This window comes from Eulemur rufifrons, chromosome 6 (genome assembly GCF_041146395.1).
Source record: "Eulemur rufifrons isolate Redbay chromosome 6, OSU_ERuf_1, whole genome shotgun sequence".
NCBI classification, from domain to species: domain Eukaryota; kingdom Metazoa; phylum Chordata; class Mammalia; order Primates; family Lemuridae; genus Eulemur; species Eulemur rufifrons.
In genome coordinates this window covers 60141208-60166085 of record NC_090988.1, presented here as the reverse complement: position 1 = coordinate 60166085, position 24878 = coordinate 60141208, and the positions used below count along the sequence as shown (strand labels likewise).

At 37.6% G+C, this 24878-nt stretch overlaps 1 protein-coding gene across 1 annotated transcript; it reads left to right on the top strand.

Annotated features, from left to right (window-relative positions):
• The first annotated feature begins 626 nt into the window (after positions 1-626).
• Positions 627-23350, top strand: TMEM41B (transmembrane protein 41B). The gene is made up of 7 exons (XM_069469551.1): positions 627-911; positions 12794-12911; positions 15705-15833; positions 18813-18906; positions 19521-19625; positions 21403-21541; positions 22915-23350. Exons 1-7 carry the CDS (start codon positions 791-793, stop codon positions 23082-23084), a joined length of 876 nt encoding a protein of 291 aa, XP_069325652.1. The 5' UTR covers positions 627-790; the 3' UTR covers positions 23085-23350.
• The last annotated feature ends 1528 nt before the right edge of the window (positions 23351-24878 follow it).

Here is a 24878-nt window from a genome sequence, read left to right as displayed (position 1 = left end):
TCACTTTTGGACTCAGCAAAAAGAAAAGTGAAGTGTAACAAGTTGACCTGGGTTTACTAGTGAGAGGCAGTAGGGTGATAAGGAAAGCATTTGCTTGGGAACAAGAAAACCCGGATTCTAAGCCCATTTCTGCCACCCTGTGACCTTCACAGGTTATATAGAGGCCCTCCCTGAACCTTTGTTTCCTGAAATTCGGGTAGGTTTGGCTCAGGCTTTATGTTTTCCACTATCTCCAGACCAAGCACATTCTAACCCCCCCAGATTCCAAACAGCTGTGGAATTGCTGCAATAGCGAGCAGCTGAATCAGCCTCAGTCCCATAAACCCCAACTAATCACTAACAGGCACTTCCGGCGGCCAGGACAAAAGGTTTGAAGTCTCCAGGACCGCACTTCCGGATAATTAAGGCTGCGCACTAAGAGTCTGAGCTCCCCAGCCTGGGCCGGGCGACTTGAGTGCCGCGACTGCGCATGCTTCCCGCAGGCGCGGGGCGGGGCGGGGAGCGGCACTGGATGGGGCGGGCCGGGGCCGTGACTTGTCTCTCGGTTACTGGGCCGCCGTGAGCGCGCGAGGCTTGGGGGTGGTACAGGGAGGAGCTTAGTCCTAGTGGATGCTGCGGGTCTCTGCTCCGCGTCATTGTGCGCGCGGGATTGAGGTCGTCTTAGGTGAGGAGGTCGCGCCGGAAGTGGCACGGGCCGTGGTGTTTTAGTGTTGTAAGGAGACCGTGGCGGAGTTTTGTTGTTAAGGGGAAGCGGAACGGCACGTCTCCTTCCACCTTCGCTTTAGTAGCCATGGCAAAAGGCAGAGTCGCGGAACGATCGCAGACAGGGGCACTCCACACGACCCCCGTGGGGGATAGGGCAGCAGGGACGCGAGGTCCCGTGGCGCCGGGCGGCGGAGACCACCTGAAGGGTGAGTGGACCCGGGGACCAGAGCTGGGGTTGGCTAAGAGTTACCACTGTGCCGGGAGGGACTCCGGAGGCGAAAGGACCCCAGCTAGTCTCAGGGGGTTGCGGGGATAGAGGCGGCCTGCTGGCGCCTGAGCGTGGGAGCAGAGAGAGTGGGGGCGTTGGGCTTGGGCCTTCGCGTAGCACAGGCCAGACACCTAGTAGGTGCGTTATAAATGCTTGTTTAGTTGAATTCGGTTAAAAGAAGGAATGACACTGGCGTGTTGCGCAGGGAGATTGTAAGGTTGATAATAAGGAAGCTAGGTAGAGCTGGAAGGAAATTTAGCATTCGTTGCGTTTTTATGGATGAAGAAACTGAGGCCCAGGGTGCGTCTATGACTTGTACAGTCATAAAGCCAGATTAATAAAATAGTAATTAAGAGCAAGGAGTTAATACTTCCAGGTACACCTGGGCTTGAGTCTCTACTCTACTAGTATTTACTTGTGACCTTGAACTTGGTAACTTTAAATTAAACTGTAAAATGGGGATAATAATAGTACCTACATAATAGGTTGGTGCGTGGGATAAATAGAATAATTCATGTAAGATTTAGCGTAATACTTGACTTATTTAAAGTGGGCGCGAAATAAATGTTAGCAATTATTACAGCTAAGATCACTCATTCTAAAGCTTTTTTCCCATTACACCATCCTAGTATTTCTCGGGGCTTTAAATATTGTTTTAGGGGGAAAAGTATACCTAGAAACTAAGTAATTCTGTCTTGGCATGGAATTGTTCCTTGCTTTTTAGCTGTTGAAATGATTAAGCTCTTTAAATGCTTTTAAATCTCAAACTTGAGGTGATCCTAACAAATAGCCATTAAGTTGTCTGCAGCTCACATAGGTGTGTTACACCACCAGTGATGGCTAAGGAGGTCTTTTAAGAGCATATAGCATTTTGATGTCCAAGGGCAGAGGAAGACAAAAGTGTGTAGCAGAAGTGTTAATGTGCTATTAAATGATTTAATATGTCTCCAACAGTCTAATTTGGCTCTTTATAAGTCTTATGTATTTGGGCATTTTTCCAACTTGTAGTCAGTGGAACCAAATAATTTCATATAACTTCAGAAACTCAAGTGAATTGTTAAAATCGAAATTTGTTCTAAATGGAATGTTTTTTAAGACTATCCTACTGAGAGTGACAATAATCCAAGGTCTCGTTTTCTTGAAAAAGTGTTTTCCAGATAAGTCATCCATAAAGATTGTCATTTGGTTTGAGTTAGCAGTCGTATTATTAATGTTTTTTTTCTTTCTGAGAGGGGGGGTCTCTGTAGCCCAGGTTGGAGTGCAATGGCATGATCATAGCTCACTGCAACCTTGAATTCCTTGGCTTAAGCAAGCCTCCTGCCTCAGCCTCCCAAGTAGCTAGGAATACAGATGCCCACCACCACACCTGGCTGGTATGTTTTGTTTTGTTTTGTTTGTTTTTTGTTTTTTTTGAGACAGAGTCTCACTTTGTTGCCCAGGCTAGAGTGAGTGCCATGGCGTCAGCTTAGCTCACAGCAACCTCAAACTCCTGGGCTTAAGCGATCCTACCGCCTCAGCCTCCCGAGTAGCTGGGACTACATGCATGTGCCACCATGCCCGGCTAATTTTTTCTATATATATTTTAGTTGGCCAGATAATTTCTATTTTTAGTAGAGACGGGGTCTCACTCTTGCTCAGGCTGGTCTCGAACTCCTGGCCTTGAGCGATCCACCCGCCTCGGCCTCCCAGAGTGCTAGGATTACAGGCGTGAGCCACCACTCCCGGCCTGTTTTGTTTTTTTTGAGACAGAGTCTCACTCTGTTCCCTGGGCTAGAGTGCCATGGCATCAGCCTAGCTCACAGCAACCTCAAACTCCTGGGCTCAAGCAATCCTCCTGCCTCAGCCTCCCGAGTAGCTGGGACTACAGACATGCGCCACCATGCCCGGGTAATTTTTCTATATATATTTTTAGTTGTCCATATAATTTCTGTCTATTTTTAGTAGAGACGGGGTCTTGCTCATGCTCAGGCTGGTCTCGAACTCCTAAGCTCAAAGGATCCACACACCTCAGCCTCTCAGAGTGCTAGGATTACAGGCGTGAGCCACCGTGCCCGGCCAAGTTTTTAAATTTTTTGTAGAAACAGGCATGAACCACTGCACCTGGCCTATTAATTGTTTTTGGCGGGCGGGGTGGCTCACGCCTGTAATCCTAGCACTCTGGGAGGCCGAGGCGGGAGGATTGCTCAAGGTCAGGAATTCAGAACCAGCCTGGGCAACATAGCAAGACCCCGGCTTCTACAAAAAATTTAAAAACTAGCCAGGTGTGGTGGTGGGCACCTGTATTCCTAGCTACTCGGGAAGCTGAGGCAGGAGGCTTGCTTAAGCCCAAGAGTTCGAGGGTGCTGTGAGCTTGACACCATGGCACTCTAGCTTGGGCAACAGAGCAAGACTCTGTCTCAAAAAAATATATATACATATATATCTTTTTTTTTTTTTTTTTTTTAACCTAAAGCTGTTCGGGAAATAGAACCTTGAAACTTCCAAAGTGCTTTTATAATTGTTTCTTATTTTATCATTAAAACAACACATTCAACAGTTTTTCTTCTAATATGCTGCCAAATGACTTCTGCGGGTTACAAATCTGTAGGAAGAGAGAGGAAAGAGATGTGAAGGCATATCTTCGTGGAGAAGTGAGGTTTGGATAAGTAGAGAGGATGGAAGGGGATTCCGAGCTAAGGGAAACAGTAGTAGGCTTGAAGGTTAATGTGAACCTTTATGCTAGGTAAAGGAAGTTTTTTGAACCATGCCGTTTATGATTGCCAGTTTTTTCTTTTTCTTCCCCCCTTGTCTCTGTTTCTTTCTCTCTCTCTCTTTAATTAATGTTAGGAATTCTCTTTATAGGCAAAAGATTTTGCGGACCTCTTACATGATAGAGTTTGATTTACTTGGTGGTAATCAGCTGTTGATATGATGGCATTAGTAACTACATAACAACTGATTTTCCAGGATTTGAAAAACAATTTTTATTAATTACAGGTGGTAACTTGGCATTCAAAAAAGGGAAAAGTTTTAGAGAAGAGATAAAAATTTTAGTAACCCTATGCATGTATTGAGGTCAAAAACGAAAAAACAAAAAAAATTTAGTAACCCTTGATTGAGATATACATGGTAATAGAATTTTATGATACTTTAAATGAATTGGCATTTTATTAAGTGACACATTCATATAACTTTGACAAATACAGAGTTATCATGTGTATGTTTGAAATATTTTATACTGTAACTGCAATGTTTGGTACATTTAGTGGGTTCCTTGCCATGACTCTGGTCTCTAATACTAAGATCTGAGCCTAGTAGACTATGGACCACTTCAAAGGCTTGAGAAAGGCAGTAACACTGAAGGTCTAATTCTTGTATGATGAGGAAGGGTGAGAGAAAGACAAGAAATAGGGAACCAGTTAAGAGGCTCTCAACCTTATCTGTTTGAGGGTGCCTGGACATATATTCTCTTTTGAGTTGTTTGCCCTGGCTGATCTTTTTAGTAGTAAGTTTCCCATTTTAATTTTTTTTTTTTTTTTACCACAGAGTCTTGTTCTGTCGCCAGAGTCTTGTTCTGCTGCCCAGGCTAGAGTGCGGTGGCATCATCATAGCTCACTGCAACCTCAAACTCCTGGGCTCAAGCGGTCCTCCTGCCCCAGCCTCTTGAGTAGCTGGGACTACAGGTGCATGCCAGCATGCCCAGTTAATTTTTCTGTGGGTTTTTTTTTTTTTTTTTTTTTTGTAGAGATGGTGTCTCGCTGTATTGCCCAGTCTGTTCTCGAGCTCCTGGTCTCAAGAGATCCTCCCACCTCAGCCTCTCAAAGTGCTAGGATTATAGGCATACCACCATGCCCAGCCTCCCCATTTTATTTTTATTTATTTATTTTAAGCCTGTCAAATTTAGCAGTTGTGGGGGGGTTGGTATACCAACTTTAGTGACACTAATGTTAATAAGTTCTAACAAGGCACTAACATCAGACCAGCCCCCATTTTAATTTAAGAGAACTCCTAGGACTGTTTTTCTCAGTATATAGGTCATTACCCGTGTGAGGGGTATGAAATCAACTTGATGAGTAATCAAATGATGAGCATTTAAAACAAATGGAACAGAAGAGAAACTGTCAGAGTGCTTTCCATGTGGTAGGGAGCAGGTATTGTTTTTTGAAATCTTTTTTTTTTTTTCAGTTATGTAGATTTGGTGTATACTAAATATAGAATACCTTGCTAACCTTGGGACACAGTCAAAAAAGTTTGAGAAACACTATCTCCAAGTTGATTTTATAGCCGTTAGGAGATAATCTTGTTTGAATTTAGGTAATAAATCCCTCTCAGATTCCTATTCTGAATTTTGCCTTGCTAATTTGCTTCAACAAATACTCCTCAAGCATCTGCTATGAGCAAGGTAGAGGAAGAAGGAAGCTCTGATTACTGATAAAAGATATGTAAAAACAGATTTGGCAACTGGACATCAACTAAGATATTAGTATGATTTGTTGATTTCAGTCTCAACCCAAATATTATGTATCAGGATCCTTTTTTTTTTTTTTTGCCTAAATCAGTAGAAAACCCAGTTGGAACCCTTGCTGAAAGGGAGTTTATTGGTTCATGTAAATTAAAAAAATCAAGAGGTGAAGTTGGATTTAGTGACTTTAGGCTGGAGCCAGTGGCTCAGTATCTTCAGGATCAGATTTCTTTTATATGTGGGTTTGCTTGCTTGATAATGAGCTTTACTCTAAGTTTAGTTCCTCTTACAGCTCCAAGTAAGCTAAATGCTTCCTTGTTAATTTTGAGACTCTTTGTCCTAGCATTACCCGTAAAAGTCTTGATATTCATTGATTAGATTGCCTCAGATCAAATGCTCGTCTGGGAACCTGTCAGTGTTGTCAGAGGGTAAGAATAACCTGATTGGCTCAGACTGATTCATGTTCTATACTCAGAAAAGGGAATAGGTCATGCCTGTAATCCTAGCACTCTGGGAGGCCGAGGCGGGTGGATCGTTTGAGCTCAGGAGTTCGAGACCAGCCTGAGCAAGACCCTGTCTCTCCTAAAAATAAAAAGAAATTAGCTGGACAACTAAAAATATATATAGAAAAATTAGCCAGGCATGGTGGCGCATGCCTGTAGTCCCAGCTACTCGGGAGGCTGAGGCAGAAGGATTGCTTGAGCCCAGGAGTTTGAGGTTGCTGTGAGCTACGCTGACGCCAGGGCACTCTAGCCTGGGCAACAGAGTGAGACTCTGTCTCAAAAAAAAAAAAAAAAAAAAGAAAGAAAAAATATAGGAATGGAGTTAAATCATTTCCCCCAATGATGTATGATGGGTCACTCATGACTTTTTTTCTATTTGTGCTCAGCCATCTTGGTGTAGGAATGAAGAAAGGGAACTTGTAGCACTGATTTTTAGGTTAGATAGCTGTAAGGAAAGGATAAGAATTTTAATCAAAGGTGCTGGTTCAGATGATGCATCTTGAAGTCCAGACTGGCATGGAAGGAAGAGAAGGAGTCCAACAGAAGGGAGAAAATGGAGGAAGTAAGCTCGCGGAAGAAAAAAGGTGATGAAGGAATGGAATATTGGAATTTGAAATGTCCAAGGTAGAGCAGTTCCAGGTGATGTGAGAATTCATTGTATAGCCTTGGAAGTAGGTGGCTAAAATTAAACAGTAGTGAAAGTCTAAGAATTTTGAGATTGGATAGATCATCTAATTGAATGATGAAATCTTTTAGGATTATGGATATGTTTCCCACAAGTTTGGTCTTGGTCTTCAGTGAATTGGAGGATCTATCTGAAAGTGGGTAGGTGGTAGTCAGGATGTGTGGGTTGGATAGTAGCAGGGTTGCAGGGCATAAGCCTTAGAGAATGAACATTATACAAGTGCTGCTGCTTCTGCTACCTAAACATGCTTTCTCTATGTGTGGTTTTTTAAATTTTTATTTCACATATGTGTTTTTTGAGACTTGAATGAAGTACTCTCATCATAGCTCAGTGCAACCTCAAACTCCTGGGCTCAAGAAATCCTCTGAGATCCTCCTGCCTCAGGTTCCAGAATAGCTGGGACTACAGGCACACACCACCTACTTTAAAAAGTTGTTGTACTGGACAAGGAATAAGGGTAATATAAAAATACTGCGTTTGGGAGCGTGGTTTTCTATGGGCTGACATCAAAGCAAAGACATACTATACATGTAAGTAGTCTGTATATTTTTTCGGGATGCCGATTGCTTTTTAAAGTTATGCTATTAATACTTTCAAGTCTATCTGGAATGAACTTGCCCCAGCCCAGTTTTAACTTACTTTCCTGCTAGAATCAGGTCCAGAGTACAGAAAGGACTAATGCAAATAATTTAATATTATGAGCATCTTTTAATCCCTTAGAACCATTAATAATTCTTATTTTTTTCATTCTGAAGGTATTTGTGGACACAAGAATGACTTCTAAGAACAAATGGCCGATATTTCCCCCTTTCTTAGAACTTCATTTTTTTATTATTTTTAATTTACTCATTAAGTGCATGAAGAACTTCTCTTTAGAACTATACAGGCTATGTACTCAAATGTGGAGTTGCTTAAGGCTATCTGTTGATTATCTGTTAGGTACCAAATAAATGTTTTCTTCAGTCTCAGCTTTTAAGAAGCTGATGCCACCATTAGCTACACATCCCTATCCCACCTTGCACCAAGGAATAAGTGAAGTTACAAGGGGCTTTGAGTTTAAAGAAAGGCAAGATTACTGGGCTGGAAGAATGAAAGCAAGATTCATGAAACAGGTGAAAATTTAGTTGAAGATTAAAAGGTGTGAAAAGAGTTAACAGCCTTCTAACCTATACTGTATATAGCTAAAAAATACGTATATTTATTTATTTTGAGACAGTTTCTCACTGTTCCCCTGGTTGGAGTACAGTGGCATCATCATCATAGCTCACCCCAACCTTGAATGCTTCGGCTCAGGGAATCCTCCTGGCCTCAAGCATTCCTCCAGCTTTGGCCTCCCAAAGTGCTAGGATTATAGGTGTGAGTCACCTTGCTCTCTCCCTCTCTCTCTCTCTCTCTCTCTCTATATGTGTGTGTGTGTGTATGTGTGTGTATATATAGCTAAATGTATTTTTAAAGAATTAAACAGGTAATGTAGTGCTCTTAAATTAAAAATGACATAAGGCAATTATTAATAGTATGCTAGCTCTAAAATTAAACTAATATTTTTCTAACATTATGAATTCACCAGTCCTAAGTAAGAAGTCAGATGAAAGAAAGGTGTCAGGCAATGTTTAACGGGACTACAGAATATTAACTATCCTGAGTTTTCCTCACTAACTGCTATTAATACTTGTCTTACAGTTGGGTGATGAAATATATAGACATTTGAACAAAATTAACCTCTAGGTTTAACTTGATACCTGTATTCCTCCTGTCCTCTAAAATTAGTCAAACTTTTTCAAGCATTGTATTCAACAGTAACACAAGAAAACAAGTGATAAGAATTCGGGCCAGGAGCAGTGGCTCATGCCTGAGGCGATAAAATCTCTTGTACCCAGCCTGGGCCACAGAGTGAACACTGTCTCTAAAAACATTTTAAAAAATTTAGTAAAACAGTAACATTCAATTTTGAGGCTCTCCTTTCTTTTACACAAACTGATAAACAAGGAGTGTTGGCAACAGCCCTTAAGTGTAATTCCAATAAACCCGGAGATTAGCATGTAATTCATTTAGAGTTCTAGACATACATAGGTTATAAATCTTGCTTTTATGATAATTCTACATCTAAGTTTATAGCATACACATTTATAATGTGCCTTCCTATGACTGCATTAGACATGTACCATTTAGCATTTACAGTTACTCACATGTGTACTTTATGTTCATTAACCTCCAAATCTTCCCTCATACTAATTCTCAGTCTCAATTATCCCATTATCTGCTTTTCCAGCCTCCTCCTGGGTCAAAGGTACTGTTAGAGAAAATCAGAATCCTACTCTCTTGGCCTAAGTTCACATGCTTTTCTAACTTCAGTTAGGGTTATTACTGGCAAACAGTAATCCTTTTACAGCATTCTCCAAAGGGGCTATTTTGAGTCTCTTCAGATTAAAGTTTTACCTTCTTCTATTTGCAGTCAGTGACAATACCTCCTACTTTATTGAGTTCTTCCATCTCTGCTTCAGTATCTGTTCATAAAACTATCTTCCCTTACCCCTTATCCTTTCACTAAATGCCAGTACACTTCCACATCTTTCTCTCTGAATTCTATCATCTTCATTTAACCAGCATCTTCAATTTTCCCTCTTAGAAGCACCTTTTCTCTTTTTTTTCTTTTTTTCTCATCCAAGACAAAAATAAGTGGCAGAATCTTAACTTCTAATAGGCAAAAATCCATGCTGAAAGACCATAATTTGATCTTAATATCCCACTACTAACTAGCTCCTTAATTCTTTTACTTTTTCATATCAAAATGTTTTGGAAAGGCCAGGTACCGTGGCTGATGCCTGTAAACCCAGCACTTTGGTAGGCTGAGGCAGAAGGGTCACTTGAGGCCTGCGAGGCCAGGAGTTCAAGACCAGCTGGGACAAGAGCGACCCCATGTCTACAAAAAGTAGAAAAATTTAGCTGGGCTTGGTAGCACACACCTTAGTCCAAGCTACTTGGGAAGCTGAGGCAAGAGGATTGCTTGGACCTAGGAGTTTGAGGTTGCAGTGAGCTATGACGATGCCCCTGCACTCTAGCCCAGGCCACAGTGTAAGACCCTGTCTCAAAAAAAGAAAAATTAAAACTACATTTTTGATTGAATTGGTAACACACACGGATAGTTTTATAACTTTTGGTTGATTACTCTTTCCTTTTCTTTTTTAGGGAAAATGAATATAACTTATTAAGAGTCCTCAAGATATGCATTGAATTATAACCAGGGCAAAAATGTATTGGACAGTTAGGCATTTGTTATTATTAGAGTCTGAAGAGACTTTTCATTTTTGACCTACCTCAGATGTTTAAAGTGTGTTTTTAATTCTCTGCTGCAACAAAGCATACATATCAATACATCAGTGGATTAATGATGTAGAGTATTAAGAAAGAGGCATGCCTGGTTTATTGCTACATTGAAATCATCTTTTGTACCATTATGATCTCATTCCTTCCTGCACAAATGAATTGTAGAAGTGTGATATGAAAAAATCTCCTTTTCGAGATTAAGATGAAACTTAGACTAATAGGCGCTATTGGTTGACAAAGTTTGGCTGGGGAAAAAAAAATAATAACAGGGACTAGTTGGGATGTTAGACTGATTAATCCGTTTAGATTACAGAAAATTGGAAAAGATAATTTTTAACTTTATTTTTCAAATACTAGAATTTGAAAAACCTCATAGAAAACCTACTTTAGGTAAGAATATCAAAGCACTAACCTAACAGGATAAATGGATATTAAAGTGCTTTGGTGATATGCTTCACACGTTGTTTGCTTCCTTTTAGAGATGGGGTCTTGCTGTGTTGCCCAGACTAGGCTCAAACTCCTGAGCTCAAGAGATCCTACGCACTCAACCTCAAAAGTAACTGGAATTATAGACCTGTGCCATTGTACTAGGCTCAGGATTTTTTTTTTTTTTTAAGATAGTGCAACTTCCTTCTTTGGGCTTTGATTTACTCAGCTGTAAAATAGGTAGAGTGGGCCAGATTCTTGCTTCTCAAGCTTTAATGTGCATGCAGATCACGTGACTATCTTATTGGAATGCAAACTTTTATTTTAGTAGGTCTGAAATGGGGCCTGAGAATCTGCATTTCTGACAAGCTCCCTGGTGATACTTATTCTTGTAGTCCACAGAATACACTTTGAGTAGCAAGGGGTGAGGTGGTTTCTGTCAGTGTTCAACATAGAATTTAGCAAAATCTACAATATCTAGCAAAATCAATTATATGTAAAACTGCCGTAATGAGACAAGGGATATAATGAAGTTTATGTTTTATTTAGTCATGACTTTTTGGTTGAAAGGAATAGAAATCAGTTTAAATGAGCACAAATAAAAAGGAAGGTTGTTGTAAGAATATAAGAGAAGGCTGGGCGCGGTGGCTCACGCCTGTAATCCTAGCACTCTGGGAGGCCGAGGTGGGCGGATCGTTTGAGCTCAGGAGTTCGAGACCAGCCTGAGCAAGAGCGAGACCCCGTCTCTACTAAAAATAGAAATTATATGGACAGCTAAAAATATATATAGAAAAAGTTAGCCGGGCATGGTGGTGCATGCCTGTAGTCCCAGCTACTTGGGAGGCTGAGGCAGGAGGATCCCTTGAGCTCAGGAGTCTGAGGTTGCTGTGAGCTAGGCTGACGCCATGGCACTCACTCTAGCCTGGGCAACAGAGTGAGACTGTCTCAAAAAAAAAAAAAAAAAGAATATAAGAGAAAATCTTACTGGCATCCATGAGCAAGAAATATAGCCAGACTTTAAGGCAAGTGGAGAGTTAGGAATCAACAAGTAGGTTAGCTATATCTCTCATTTCTGCTTTTCTGGGTTTCTGTTCCAACCTCTCCTCCCATATTTTCTGGTATGTGTCTTTGGCTTAACATGTTATTGACTGACTGTGGCCTCCACTCTGTGACCTTTTAGCCCCAAGACCCACCACCCCTTGATAAACAGTATCTCTTTTTCTTAGTTCAAGTTCTTAAGAGAAAAATCTGGTCAGCCAATAATGAATTGTTTTACTTGGGTCCAGTATCCACCTGTGGACCAGTGTAATAATAGGGCCACTGAGATTGGCCACTTTTGGGGACAAGAGAAAGTTCTCAGGGAATGGAGATGGAGGTAAAGCAGGCAATGACACCTGTCTCATACATCTTTACAAACTTATGAAAAAGGATGTTCTAAGGTAGTAGAGCATAGACAGTCCAATACTTTAGGATACTTCATTAAAAGCATGTATGAAGGCCACATGGACAGAAGTTGAGGGAGGGTTATAGTGGTGGATCCGTTTTCAGGGAACTAAGAATAATATTAATAAATCCTAATTATAGTATACAAATTTTTAAATCCTCTCAATATTCTCAGTGTAAACATGGGATAATGGTAAATGCAGGCAATAAAAATTGAGCCACCATTCCTACCTCTTCCCTAGTGAGCGCTGTGTTAAGCTGACCTGCCCTCCCCACTGTTGACTGCTTCCTGGCAAAACAGCCCTGCTCGATCTTCTGCTTGCTGATCTCTGGATCTCATTCCATACTTTTATCTTTCATATAATTTTTAAGATACCATTGAGATTACCTTGTGAGGAAATGCAAATGTTCTCCCATTCTTCGCGTCACAGACAGAGCCACTCAAAACATTTTAGGTTCAACTTTATATTCCAAAGCCTCTGGTGTAAACAGAAAGTATAACATTCTCTGGTTGCATTTGTGAATATCTGTGTTCTTAAGACAGTTGAAGTACACTCTAGCCTGGGCAACAGAGTGAGACTCTGTCTCAAAAAAAAAAAAAAAAAAAAAAGACAGTTGAAGTAATTGCCAAATTACCTCATTTTTCCAGAGAGGACATTCTATGCTGTCAGTTCCCAGTATAGAGATAGAAAATTGAGAGCCAGTGATAGCATTTAGAACGGTGTTTTCTCCCACCCCTCTACCCCTGACCCCTTTGGTTTACCTACAAATTCTGGTCTTCTGTTTTTTCATGCTTCTAAATGGATATATTCCCCAAAAGTAGTATGTCCAGTTAGTAAACTTTAAATACTGTATAATACTTAAAATTTAATAAGACAGTGTTTTGGGCAAAAGTGAACAGTTTTTTGAGAGGAAAACATTTAAGGAAATTATTTGCTGACTTAGAATATTGTCTTCCTTTATGTTTATCTTAGTTATACCTTTTTTTTTCCTTTCAGAAAAAGCCTGGGCAGAAGGTGGATCAGCAAGAATGTCACTCCTTATATTGGTGTCCATTTTCTCCTCTGCGGCTTTTGTTATGTTTTTGGTGTATAAAAATTTTCCTCAGCTTAGTGAGTAAGTATGATGAGAGAGAAACTGAACATGCTAGAAATTTATAAGATGAAAGTGGATTAAAAGTTAAAACTTTAACCAATAGAGCTGTGATGCTCTAATGGCTTGTACCAAGTCCATATCAACACTGTTATTTAAATACTTCTTTCCAAATATACGTCTTGATTTTCTATGCAGGGTTTTCCTAGCACTGCTTCTCTAATTATGGCCTCATCTTTTTAATCGCTTTCAAAAATTTGTAAAAATATAACTAAAATACATTTTTATATTATGATGCAGCTCATCTGTACTTTCTCTCTCATTCTTGTAGTCATATACATATAAAATCAAGTTAAAGTTTCAAGAAACAGATGGTATTTTCTGTATATTTTATTTTTTAATTCTAGTAGTGAACAAGTAAATTTATTTTACTGTCCATAATAGATAATGACCTGCAGTTGGAATAAGATATGATATTCTCTGCTTTTCCCCTTATTCTGTCCCTGTTCTCCCCCTTCTTCCCTTTCTTTGTGATCAATTTTTTACCTGCTTCTATTCATCATCCATTTCTTTACATACCACATCTGTTTCCTAGCTCTTTTTCTCTTGCCAGTTTTATGGAAATCACATGGTCTCAATAGGTACTTTGACAGTGAAATTGACCTTGTAAAAGAGTATCTATCAAGTACACATCCACAGCTCCTTAGCTGAAACTTCGGTGTAAAATGTGTTTCAGAATTTAGAATTTTCCTATTTTGGAAAGATATCATGGAATATATACTATATATTATATGATACCTCCAGTAGGCAGCATCCTATGATCAAATGCATTAATATTTTTGGAGAGAAACCTACATAGAAACACTAAACATGATAAAAGACTATAACCTTACACAAATGTGAGTCAATTTTTGCTGACAAATTACTTTTGGTTTTCAGAATTTTTTAATTTTTTTTAATTTATTTTTTGAGACACTGTCTTGCTCTGTCTTCTGGGCTAGAGTACAGTGGTGTCATCATAGTTCACTGCAACCTCAAACTCCTGGGCTCAAGCAATCCTCTTGCTTCTGCCTCCCAAGTAGCTCGGGCTACAGGCACACACCTTTCTTTATGCCCAGCTAATTTTTCTGTTTTTTGTAAAGATGGAGTCTCGCTCTTGCTTGGGCTGGTCTCAAACTCCTGGCATCAAGCTATCTCGATCTTCCTGCCTTGGCTTCTCAAAATTACAGGTGTGAGCCATCATGCCCGGCCAGAATTTTTTTGAGCTAGAGTCTCACTCTCAGGCTTGCCTGGGCTAGAGTGCTGTGGCATCAGCCTAGCTCACAGCAACCTCAAAATTCCTGGGCTCAAGCGATCCTCCTGCCCCAGCCTACTGAGTAGCTGGGACTGCAGGCATGCGCCACCATGCCCGGCTAATTTTTTCTATTTTTAGTTGTTGTTGGCTAATTTCTTTCTGTTTTTAGTAGATACGGGGTCTTGCTCTTGCTCAAGCTGGTCTCAAACTCCTGAGCTCAAGCAATCCTCCTGCCTCGGCCACCCAGAGTGCTAGGATTACACATGTGAGCCACTGGGTCCGGCCCAGAATTTTTTTAATTTTAGGGAAGAGATTGTGAAACATATTTTAGGAGGGCAGAATATCCCAGGGCTATTTAACCTTAGTAATACTGCCCTGCTATAATTGTAGATTACATAAAGGACTACTAAAATGTAGTTAGACTTTCAACCAGGGCTAGCTTGGTGTGATAATGGATAACTGAAATGTGATTTCACAGTATGAGAAAATTCATATTTCCTCCAGTTTCCTTCGTTCTCATTGTCAGTTCTTTATGCTTGAAATTGCATAAAGTTAATTATTTTTATTTTAATATTTTGATTTCTTATGTCCATGTGAATGCCTTTGAGAGGGTAGAATGTTATATTGTTAATATTAGTATGATTGAATTTAGATTCTTATTTTGATCAAGGAGCAGGGAATAAAGAGCTGACTGAAAGAGGGAAAAAATAGACTGTAAGGTTGTCTTTGCTCCCAGTCTGCTGTAAGAATGATAACATCACTTGTATAAAATAATGTTCCATTTACAAACCTTTTGTGTTCTGCTTATCTCTCTCTCTGTATGTGTGCATGTGCATGCCCATGCATTCATGGACCTATAGAGAGTTTTTAAATTTTATAAATGGCTAGCCATTATAGTTTACCAGATATTTTTATAGGACTTAAGAAAGCATCACCCTATCATTGTTCTGCAGGGTCAGTTAAATTTTTACATGTAATGGAATGAGCATAATATACAAAGATGATTATTTGGGGCTTTAATAAGCAAGAAATCAGTTCCAAAGTGCCTAATAAAGGTAAAAGTTAATAGAAAGGGAAAAGAAGTTTTTTTCTGAGCTTTGAGGTGAGATGTTTGAGATAAGGTGTGAACTGTGAATTCGTTAGTTTTTACTTAATTCCATTGTAAATGGTGATTGACTTGGGTTACCCAAAATGATGTTATATATGTTTTTAATATTCTAAAATCAGAGGTTCATTTCTTATATTTAAGGTTTATACCAATGTTGGAATAAATGCTCTTAACCTTTAGTTTGGGTCATCCTGAACTTTCATATATGAATTACATATCTTGTGAAATTATATTAAAGCATTAAAAAACGAATAATTTGTTTTTAAACTTAAAAAGTACTAATTTGGACTTGTTATATTAGATTGGGGCATCAAATCGTTTTGGATAAAACTTCATGATTTGAACTTGACTTAAATATTAATTATCTTGGCAAAATTCTGTTTTAAATTTTTCCACTTTAATTTTATTTCTTTAGAGAAGAAAGAGTGAATATTAAGGTTCCCAGAGATATGGATGATGCCAAGGCTCTAGGAAAAGTTTTATCCAAATATAAAGACACTTTTTACGTTCAAGTACTTGTAGCTTACTTTGCTACGTATATTTTGTATCCTTTTAAGTGAAAAATATTTTCTAATTTTTTTCAAGAAAAAGTTTAAAAAGGTCTGCTGTTCATTTATGTGTAACTATTTTTCCTTTTAAAGGTTGTTAATGGAGTATAACTATTAAATAAAATATTTAAAAATTTAAATACAAAAAAATCACATTTTAATCTTACCTTCTCAACTCAATTATTTTTATTTCTAAATATTTATCAGGTCTCTTGTATTGTGTGTATTTCACTTATATTTGTTTTCCTTTCTTCTATATTATTCAAGATGTTTATCTAATTTATAATTTTATTAACCATTTTAATTTAAATAATGATTTTGAATTAGTAGTCACCAAATCACTATTTTTAAAAGCATTCCCTTAGGCTTGGAGGTATAATTTGTTTTTAGTTTTTTGCTGTTATAGATGTTGTGTTACAAATCTCCTTTGTTCGTGGTTTTTTTTTCTTCCATTTAATTGTTTCCTTTGTAAAAATTCTTTAGAGGATAATTAGTCATTCAAAGGAATGAATTTTTTTATAGTTCTTGGTATATATTTGTTTTATAGAAATAAGTGTGCTGTTTTAACTAGTCAGGAAAATAGTTCTATTCTGTTCTTTTTTCTTTTTCTTTTCTTTTTTTTTTTTTCCCTCACCAAAGGGAATTATGTATCTTTATTCTTATTCTTTTTTTTTTTTTCTTTTTTTTTTTTTGAGACAGAGTCTCACTCTGTTGCCCGGGCTAGAGTGAGTGCCGTGGCGTCAGCCTAGCTCACAGCAACCTCAGACTCCTCGGCTTAAGCGATCCTGCTGCCTCAGCCTCCCGAGTAGCTGGGACTACAGGCATGCGCCACCATGCCCGGCTAATTTTTTCTATATATATATTTTAGTTGTCCATATAATTTCTTTCTATTTTTAGTAGAGACGGGGATCTCACTCTTGCTCAGGCTGGTCTCAAACTCCTGACCTCAAGCGATCCACCCGCCTCAGCCTCCCAGATTGCTAGGATTACAGGCGTGAGCCACCGCGCCCGGCCTTTTATTCTTATTCTTATCCAACCTGTTTTCCACATCTTCCTGGTTAATAAAAGACATTCCCTCTTAATGTTGTGGAAGTAATCATCCTTTTAAAAACAGCTTTCTTATTTATTTAATTAATTTATTTATTTATTGACAATGACTTGCTCTGTCACCCAGGCTGAAGTGCAGTGGAGCAATTATAGCTTGAATGCCTCGGCTGGGGCAATCCTCCCTCAGCCTCCCGGAGTAGCTGGTACCATATGCATGTCCCACCACCGGCTTTATTTTAAAAAGGCATATTAGTTCCTTTGTTAATTCTCTTAAGGTATATATTCTTGCTTCCTTTGTTTCCTGAATTTCTTTTGGTTGTTGGGCTTTTCAACTAAAATCTTTCTCTTCTGTAAAACTTAATAGCATTTTCTTTTCTTAGATTTATATTGGATTAAATATTATATGTGTCTCTATAGTTAACCTTATGCAAATGTTTTGAGTATATACATAAACACATTGGAGAAATTATTCCTTGCATGAGCATTTTAGTGACAGGTATGTTTACAGGAGCTGCTACTGCTGCTAATACAAACATGACCTCTTTACCCACATGGTGAAGATGTATTTGTATATTTAGGTAGTGTGCTTTATGTGGGTACTTTATTGTTGCCCTTCCTATTTATTAGAAGAAATTCAAATTTGGGGAAAATTTGGAGAACAATTATTATGCACCTATCTTTTTGACAGGCCATTTTGGGCAGCTATTTGTAAAGTAATTTAATTGTTCATACACTGTTTGAAGAAATCCATACTGCCACCTTTTTTTTTTTTTTGTGACAGAGTCTCACTCTGTTGCCCAGGCTACAGTGCTGTGGCGTCAGCTTAGCTCACAGCACCCTCAAACTCCTGGGCTCAAGCAATCCTACTGCCTCAGCCTCTCGAGTAGCTGGGACTACAGGCATGTGCCACGATGCCTAGCTAAGTTTTTCTATATGTTTTTAGTTGTCCGGTTAATTTCTTTCTATTTTTAAGTAGAGATGGGATCTCACTCCATGTAATCAATATAAGAATTATTAATGTTTTACTTTTTTGCACTAAATTTTGAAATCCAGTGTGTATTTTACATTCACACCAGATTTGAAAATGTCGGACCCGCATTTCAGTGTCTCAGTAGCCATATGTGCCTGGTAGCCACTGTGTGCAACAGTGCAGTGCTAGTACCTTCTTAATACCTAATATCAAACCCTTATGCATAAATTACTTTTTATATTCCTTATTTTAACCCTAGCATTTATTCAACCTTTTAAAAAAAGTGCTAATTATATGCTAAGTACAAATCTAATGCTTTGAGTATTCAAAAGCAGACCTGTTTCCAGCAGGAGTAACAGGAATGATGAGTAGAGATACATTGAGGTCATTTTAGACAGCAAATCTAGAGCAGAATTTAGAGCACGGCTTCACTAAAGCTGAATTTCATGTGGGATGAGGTCTAATCCCACACAGGGATCGCTAAAAGATGATTATTAAGAAAATCGTTAATTTTAGCCATGAGGAAGTTTTAGTAGAGTGATAGATGGATTAAGGTGGTTGTAGGAAACAAGAAATCTCCTGTGAGAAAGTGAAAAGGAGGGGGAGTAACCAGTACTCCTGGTTGAGGAAAGCTGAGATTCATTTTTAATTTACAGGCATCTGAGTAGTTTTGTAAAGGAGGGATCCTGTGAAAGACCATGAAGTTAAAGATGACAGAATACAGGAGGATGAAGGAAAAGATTGAAATGAAAACATCGGTAAAATGGAAACTAGAGAAAAAAGGAGAGGAATTACATGTTTCTTAAACTTTTGGATATAATTTTACTTGATTTTTAATACTTGATATATGGATATCATTTATGTGATAATTTTTATGTTTATACTTTCTGAAATGTTATATTTGTGTTTCTCAAATTCCATTTAATTATGTTTTAATCCTTAACTTAGAAGTTACCAGCTTGCAAACATTTGCTATTCCAGGCTCTATATTTCTCAGTATACTCTCAGGATTTCTTTATCCCTTTCCACTGGCCTTATTTCTTGTTTGTTTGGTAAGTATGAAATTGGGAGACTGGAAAAAGTTTTAAATAGGATGATGAGGATAGTGATGGCATCTTAATCCCAGTAGTCCATATAAGCATGAACTCATTAGTTGAGGAGGAGTTAAAGTGATTATCTGTTAAGTCTCTTCATAAGGAGGTATTATAATTTGTTCTTTCTAGAACAGTGGTATTATAAAGTTAGTTGCATTTACAAGTTCTGTTTTAGTTTTTCTTTCCTATTGTGTTTTTTACGTGGGGTAGTCCAAGAGTGTTGGTGGGCCCAATGGGTTAAGTCCCAGGGCTGGGGGTGGTGTTTTAAGCATAGCAATTGAAAAAGAAATTGGCTCTTGAAATTTTATTCTTAGGCTAAAGGCTAATATTAATTATTTGGGTATAGTCACTGAGTTTAATGACAAGTGCTAATTTGTTTTAGCTGGTCTCATTTGAGCTACAGTTTGGTCTTAGACTATATTAAGTGGGTTCTTATTCTCTGCATGAGAGATGTTGTATGGAGTAGCCTCCCCACCCCCAAAAGAAGTAAACTAGTTGAGCTTTTTCTTAGGTGACTATCCATGTGAATAAGATGGAAAAACACAAAACGCTTATGGCTTCTTGTTTTTTAGTGCTCCGGACTCGGTGCCTCTTTCTGCTATATGCTCTCCTATTTAGTTGGAAGACCAATTGTGTACAAATACCTAACAGAGAAAGCAGTAAAATGGTCACAGCAGGTAAACACATTTTTAAATTATTTAATGTAACACTTTGGTTAATTCACAGATAGGTCAGTGTATAGTCCCTATATAAATTAAGATTAAAAAATGGTATTTTGACCAAAATAAAATCAAGTGGTAGGCAAATATGAATATTAATAATTTCAAATACAAATTCTCATACCTGTGATGGTAATTTTAATTCTTTATCCTAATGAGTTCAATCAGCAGTTCAAAAGTCAAAGGCCTCCACATAATTGGTCACCTCATCCATTTTGTGTTGATGCATCATGCTGTGAGTGGATCACTGAAAACTTAGCCAACTCCCAATGCATTTCATCAGTGAGAACAACTGTTATCAGGATCTCTGCAAAGAGTAGCAATGATAAATATAAGCACCACTACACAGAAAGGACTGACAGTATTGCTAAGAGAATCCTATTTTTATAAAGAATCAGAATAAACAAACTGGTAAATCTCACAGGAATTTTAGGGGTCATCCTGCCTTACCTCTTTGTTTTACAGATTAGGAAATTTTAAAAAATTAAGTACTTTGCCCTAAATCTTGATCATTTACTGTAGAGCAAGGTCTAGAATCTCAGATCTCTAGTCTAGCATTCTTCTCATTATACCACATATGTACTGAATATTAGAATAGTTTTATGTGTACGTATTTCTTTGGCATAGCTGTTTTCTATAAGCTTATTCAAAGGAAGTATAAACTGTCATCAGTGCTTACATTTAATCAGGTAAATATTTCCATATGCTTGTTCAAATTCATTATCAGTGATGAATTCACTCATGTGATATATATTGTAATAGCATAAAGCAAAGATTATTTTAAATTGGGGGCTAGATTTGTTGTGATACACTAGTCCATTACATGAGGCTAGATTTGTTGATGTGATACACTAGTCCATTACATTGTAGGAAGTTAAAAGCATTAAAAAGTTGGCCAAGAGCTGGTTGCAGTGGCACGTGCCTGTAGAACCGGCTACTCCAGAGGCTGAGTCAGGAGTATTACTTGAACCCAGGAGTTCAAGGCTATAGTATGCAATGATCATACCTGTGAATAGCCACAGCACTCCAACCTGGGCAACATAGTGAGACCCCATCTCTAAAATAAAAAAAATAAAAGTTGGCTACTGAAAGTATATCTTCTATCTAGTTACCGTATAAGTTTAATTTTGGCATTTTAGGTTTAATATGTCGTCCCTGAGCTGTCATTAGGCTGATACAGAGAGCCATGTTTAGTAGTGGCTCTCTGTAGTGTAGTTTGAGCTATTATAAATTCATATCAGGCCAGGGGAGGTGCCTCATACCTATAATCCTAGCACTCTGGGAGGCCAAGGCAAGGAGGATTGTTTGTGCTCAGGAGTTTGAGACAAGCCTGAGCAAGAGTGAGACCCATCTCTACTAAAAAAATATATAGAAAAATTAGCCAGGCTTGGTGGTATGTGCCTATAGTCCCAGCTATTCAGGAGGCTGAGGCAGCAGGATCACTGGAACCCAGGAGTGTGAGGTTGCAGTGAGCTATGATGACGTCACTGTACACAACCTGGGGTAATAGAATGAGACTGTTTCAAAACAACAACAACAACAAAACCTCATTTAGCTCTGATAATGAACATTTGATGAACAGTTCATTATCATTTTTAAACTCCTTTTTAAATCATTTCTATTGGATAAATTCTCACAATCAAGGATGAGAATTTGAAATAAGGTATTTCATATTAAGCAACTTATTTTAAAGATTGGCCTTATCTGATGCTAATTCTTTTCTTTTTTATAACAGGTTGAACGTCATAGAGAACATCTCATTAACTACATTATATTTTTGAGAATAACACCATTTCTGCCTAATTGGTTTATTAATATCACATCTCCTGTGATAAATGTGCCATTGAAAGTGTTTTTTATTGGCACCTTTCTAGGTAAGACCTCTGGTTCATGCTGTATTAGAGCTCACTGTGTACATATCTAAAAGTGTCAGGGCTCGATTGCATGCTCTCTGCAGACGTGCCAGCATCATCTAGAACTCTTGGTCACAAAGCCTGGCCTGTGTAAAATAGATGCTGAGAAATGTTTGTTAGATTGTGTTAAGTTAGGTTACGTTTGTGTTACCTCTTTAAGAAGAGCACTTCCTACTGGATATTGTTTTAATTATACAGGGTTAAACTGGACTTTTTAGCTCCAGTCTCCTCAGTGGAGAGGAAAAAAAAAATCAAGTTGCCTTTTTTGAATAATTTTCTCTTTTGTCTTCTAATCAAGTGTTGAAATATTAAAATCTAATTTTCAACAAATATTCTTGCTTTCAAGGAACTGACTTTTTAATTAATTTATTTTTTGAGACAGAGTCTTGCTCTGTTACCTGAGCTAGAGTGCTGTGGTGTCAGCCCAGCTCATGGCAACCTCAAACTTCTGGCCTCATGCAATCCTCCTGCTTCAACCCCTGAGTAGCCGGGATAACAGGCATGCGCCACCATGCCCGGCTAATTTTTTCTATATATTTTTATTTGTCCAGCTAATTTCTTTCTATTTTGAGTAGAGACGGGGTTTCGCTCTTGCTCAGGCTGGTATTGAACTCCTGAGCTCAAACGATCCACCTCCCCCCCCCGCCCCCCCGCCTCCCAGAGTACTAGGATTACAGGTGTGACCCACCATGCCTGGCCTCCCCCCCCCTTTTTTTAAGGTGAAATAGCTAGAGATTTTGTTAACTTCAGCTTTGGCTAAAGTAATTTTTCAATTTTTTTTTTTTTTTTTTAGTGAAATGTGATCTTTCTGTGTGGACCCTTGTATAAACTGCTTTTCTTACTAATATTTTGAATATCTTTCCATGTTGGTGTATCTCCTACCGCTTCCTTTTTATTTTAAATGTTTTCTTTTTTTCCCCCTAGGGGCTCAATATCTGCAGATGTTTTAAGTATATTCTATCATGGATGAGTGATAACCTACTTAACCTTACAGTTGAGCATTTAGATTATTTCTAGATTTTTATTATAATGCTTTGATAAACATCCTTGAAACTAGATACTTGCTCATATATGTTATTATTTCCCAAAGTTGTTGATAAATGTTATGAAATTATTCTCTGGATACTTTTCTTGGGTTTTTAAACTCATTATCCTTAAGAGGTGATTACGAAAGATTGAATTCTTTATATGGAAATGAACTTGATGAGCTTTAAATTCTTAATTTTTTTTCCAAAATGGAAGTAGCTGTATTCTTTTACATAATTTTATGTACACAAAAGATTTTAATTTTTAAAAACAATTGGTGGTTTTTACTGTTTTTGTTTGTTTTTTAGGTGTTGCACCTCCTTCTTTTGTAGCAATTAAGGCAGGAACAACATTGTACCAGCTGACAACAGCAGGGGAAGCTGTTTCCTGGAACTCAGTATTTATTCTGATGATTTTGGCTGTTCTTTCTATTTTGCCAGCTATCTTCCAAAAGAAACTGAAGCAGAAGTTTGAGTAAAAAAATCTGATTTTTAGTTTTGCTATCATCATCATCTCAGGATTAGCAGGTGCATCCATTTATGTTTTAAAATCACCTCTTCAATAATTGAAACAAGGAATTTGTGAAATAAAATTTCCTATCAGATAATAGAATAATACATTTTAAATGGCAAGGGGGAGGAGGAGTAAAAATGGAAATTGGTATACTATGAAAAGTACTGTCAATAATTAAGGTAGAAATTTTATATAGACATCTTATAAATTATTATATCAAGGGTAGCTATAGATAATAGCATGGTAGGAAATTCTTGATCCAACTGATTCATTCAATTTAATTGAATAATTTTCTCTCTTATCTCTTACTAATAACTAAAATAGATACTTAAAAATTCTAGATTTTTAAAAATAGCATTGAAGTTTTTGCTAATTTTAGCCTTTTTTGAGAGCATAAACTGGAAAACTAAAGCTTAAAGAGATTTACAATTTTTTTCTTTTTACCTTTGTGGTAATGGATTTATTTAAAGCTTGCATCTTAGACCACTGTATATGGGAAAGGTATAAAGTTATCTATTTTGTGAATTTTATTTTTGTTTTTCTGTTTTAGATTTTTATCATGAATTAGTCTGAAATTTAAAATTCTGGCCAGTCTGTTTTCATCCTTTTTTCTAGTTTTTACAGTATTTCCACCTTGCATTTACAAAAGGGGATTACATAACTGTATCATATTTGGTGTTAATAATTTATAGTCAGATAATATTTTGTTACAGGACCCCTTTAATGTCTCCAAAAGGGATCTGAAAAGCAAACACTCAAAAGTATGCAGTTTTTAGACATTAGGTGAATTATTTTATGTTTTGTAACAAATAGTATCAATATAACACTGAAGTAGATAAATAGAGTTTGTTCCAATGATTGTAAAATTTACCTCGTTTATTTATTCTGGTCATTAAGGAATGTATTATGTAGTTCTTTTTATGCATGATACACTTCTAAGAATGCCCTTTTTTTGTTTTTATTGATGACTTTTTTGTTTGGGGCTGCTTTTGATTAATGCAGTTTCCCAATTTAGTCTTTTTACCTTTTCTAATTCACAAAGTAATCTTCTCACATGGTAACTACCGTATTTAAGTAGTTCTGGAAAAACTAAACTGCTTTTTGCAGCTTTGTTAAATGGTAATGCCCTGATTCCTTGATTCTAGGACATAGCCAATCTAAAGTACTCTCGTCAGTTTTACCTTCACCCAAGACTGTCGTTATGTTGAAAAGTACTTTACCTCTGAAAAATCCTTGTATGTTTTTATTGTGAGAGGTATAATCATTCTCAGAGCCTATTTCTACTACATAATGTGGACTGATTCATTATTTTTTCTATCATAGTATTAACAAATGGATTTATTGTAAATACAAAGAAAATATATTCATTATTATAATATTCTTGTGTCACTTGGCCTTTTGTGTGAAGTTATTTATTGTATTTTTAGCAAGGTTTTCTTCCTTCTTGACCAGAGACTGAGTGATAAAGCTTTTGTTATTTTTACAAAAGAACTTAAAATGTAGCCTTTTTGGACAAATTCACTAAATATTACTGTATAAAATGTAATTGAGTACATTTTTATCAGAATTTTAAAAATAAAAGTAAGAGTTTGGACTCAAGGAGAAGCCTCACTATTTACTCCGGTGTGTATATATTGTACTTACTCTATTCTCAGAGTATCTTTCCTGTCCTTACCATTGATTCTTTTCCTTGCTAATTTTTTTTTCTGTTAGAAAACTAGCTACAACTTTAGGTGGGATATATTCTCTTTCCCCAAGA

What these genes read in the sequence shown, in the direction of transcription:
- TMEM41B (XM_069469551.1), top strand. Translation starts at nt 791, where the DNA reads ATGGCAAAAGGCAGAGTCGCGGAACGATCGCAGACAGGGGCACTCCAC. An exon ending in CGGCGGAGACCACCTGAAGG is followed by an intron (nt 912 to 12,793) that starts GTGAGTGGACCC and finishes TTTTCCTTTCAG; the next exon opens with AAAAAGCCTGGGCAGAAGGT. An exon ending in TTTTATTGGCACCTTTCTAG is followed by an intron (nt 21,542 to 22,914) that starts GTAAGACCTCTG and finishes TTTGTTTTTTAG; the next exon opens with GTGTTGCACCTCCTTCTTTT.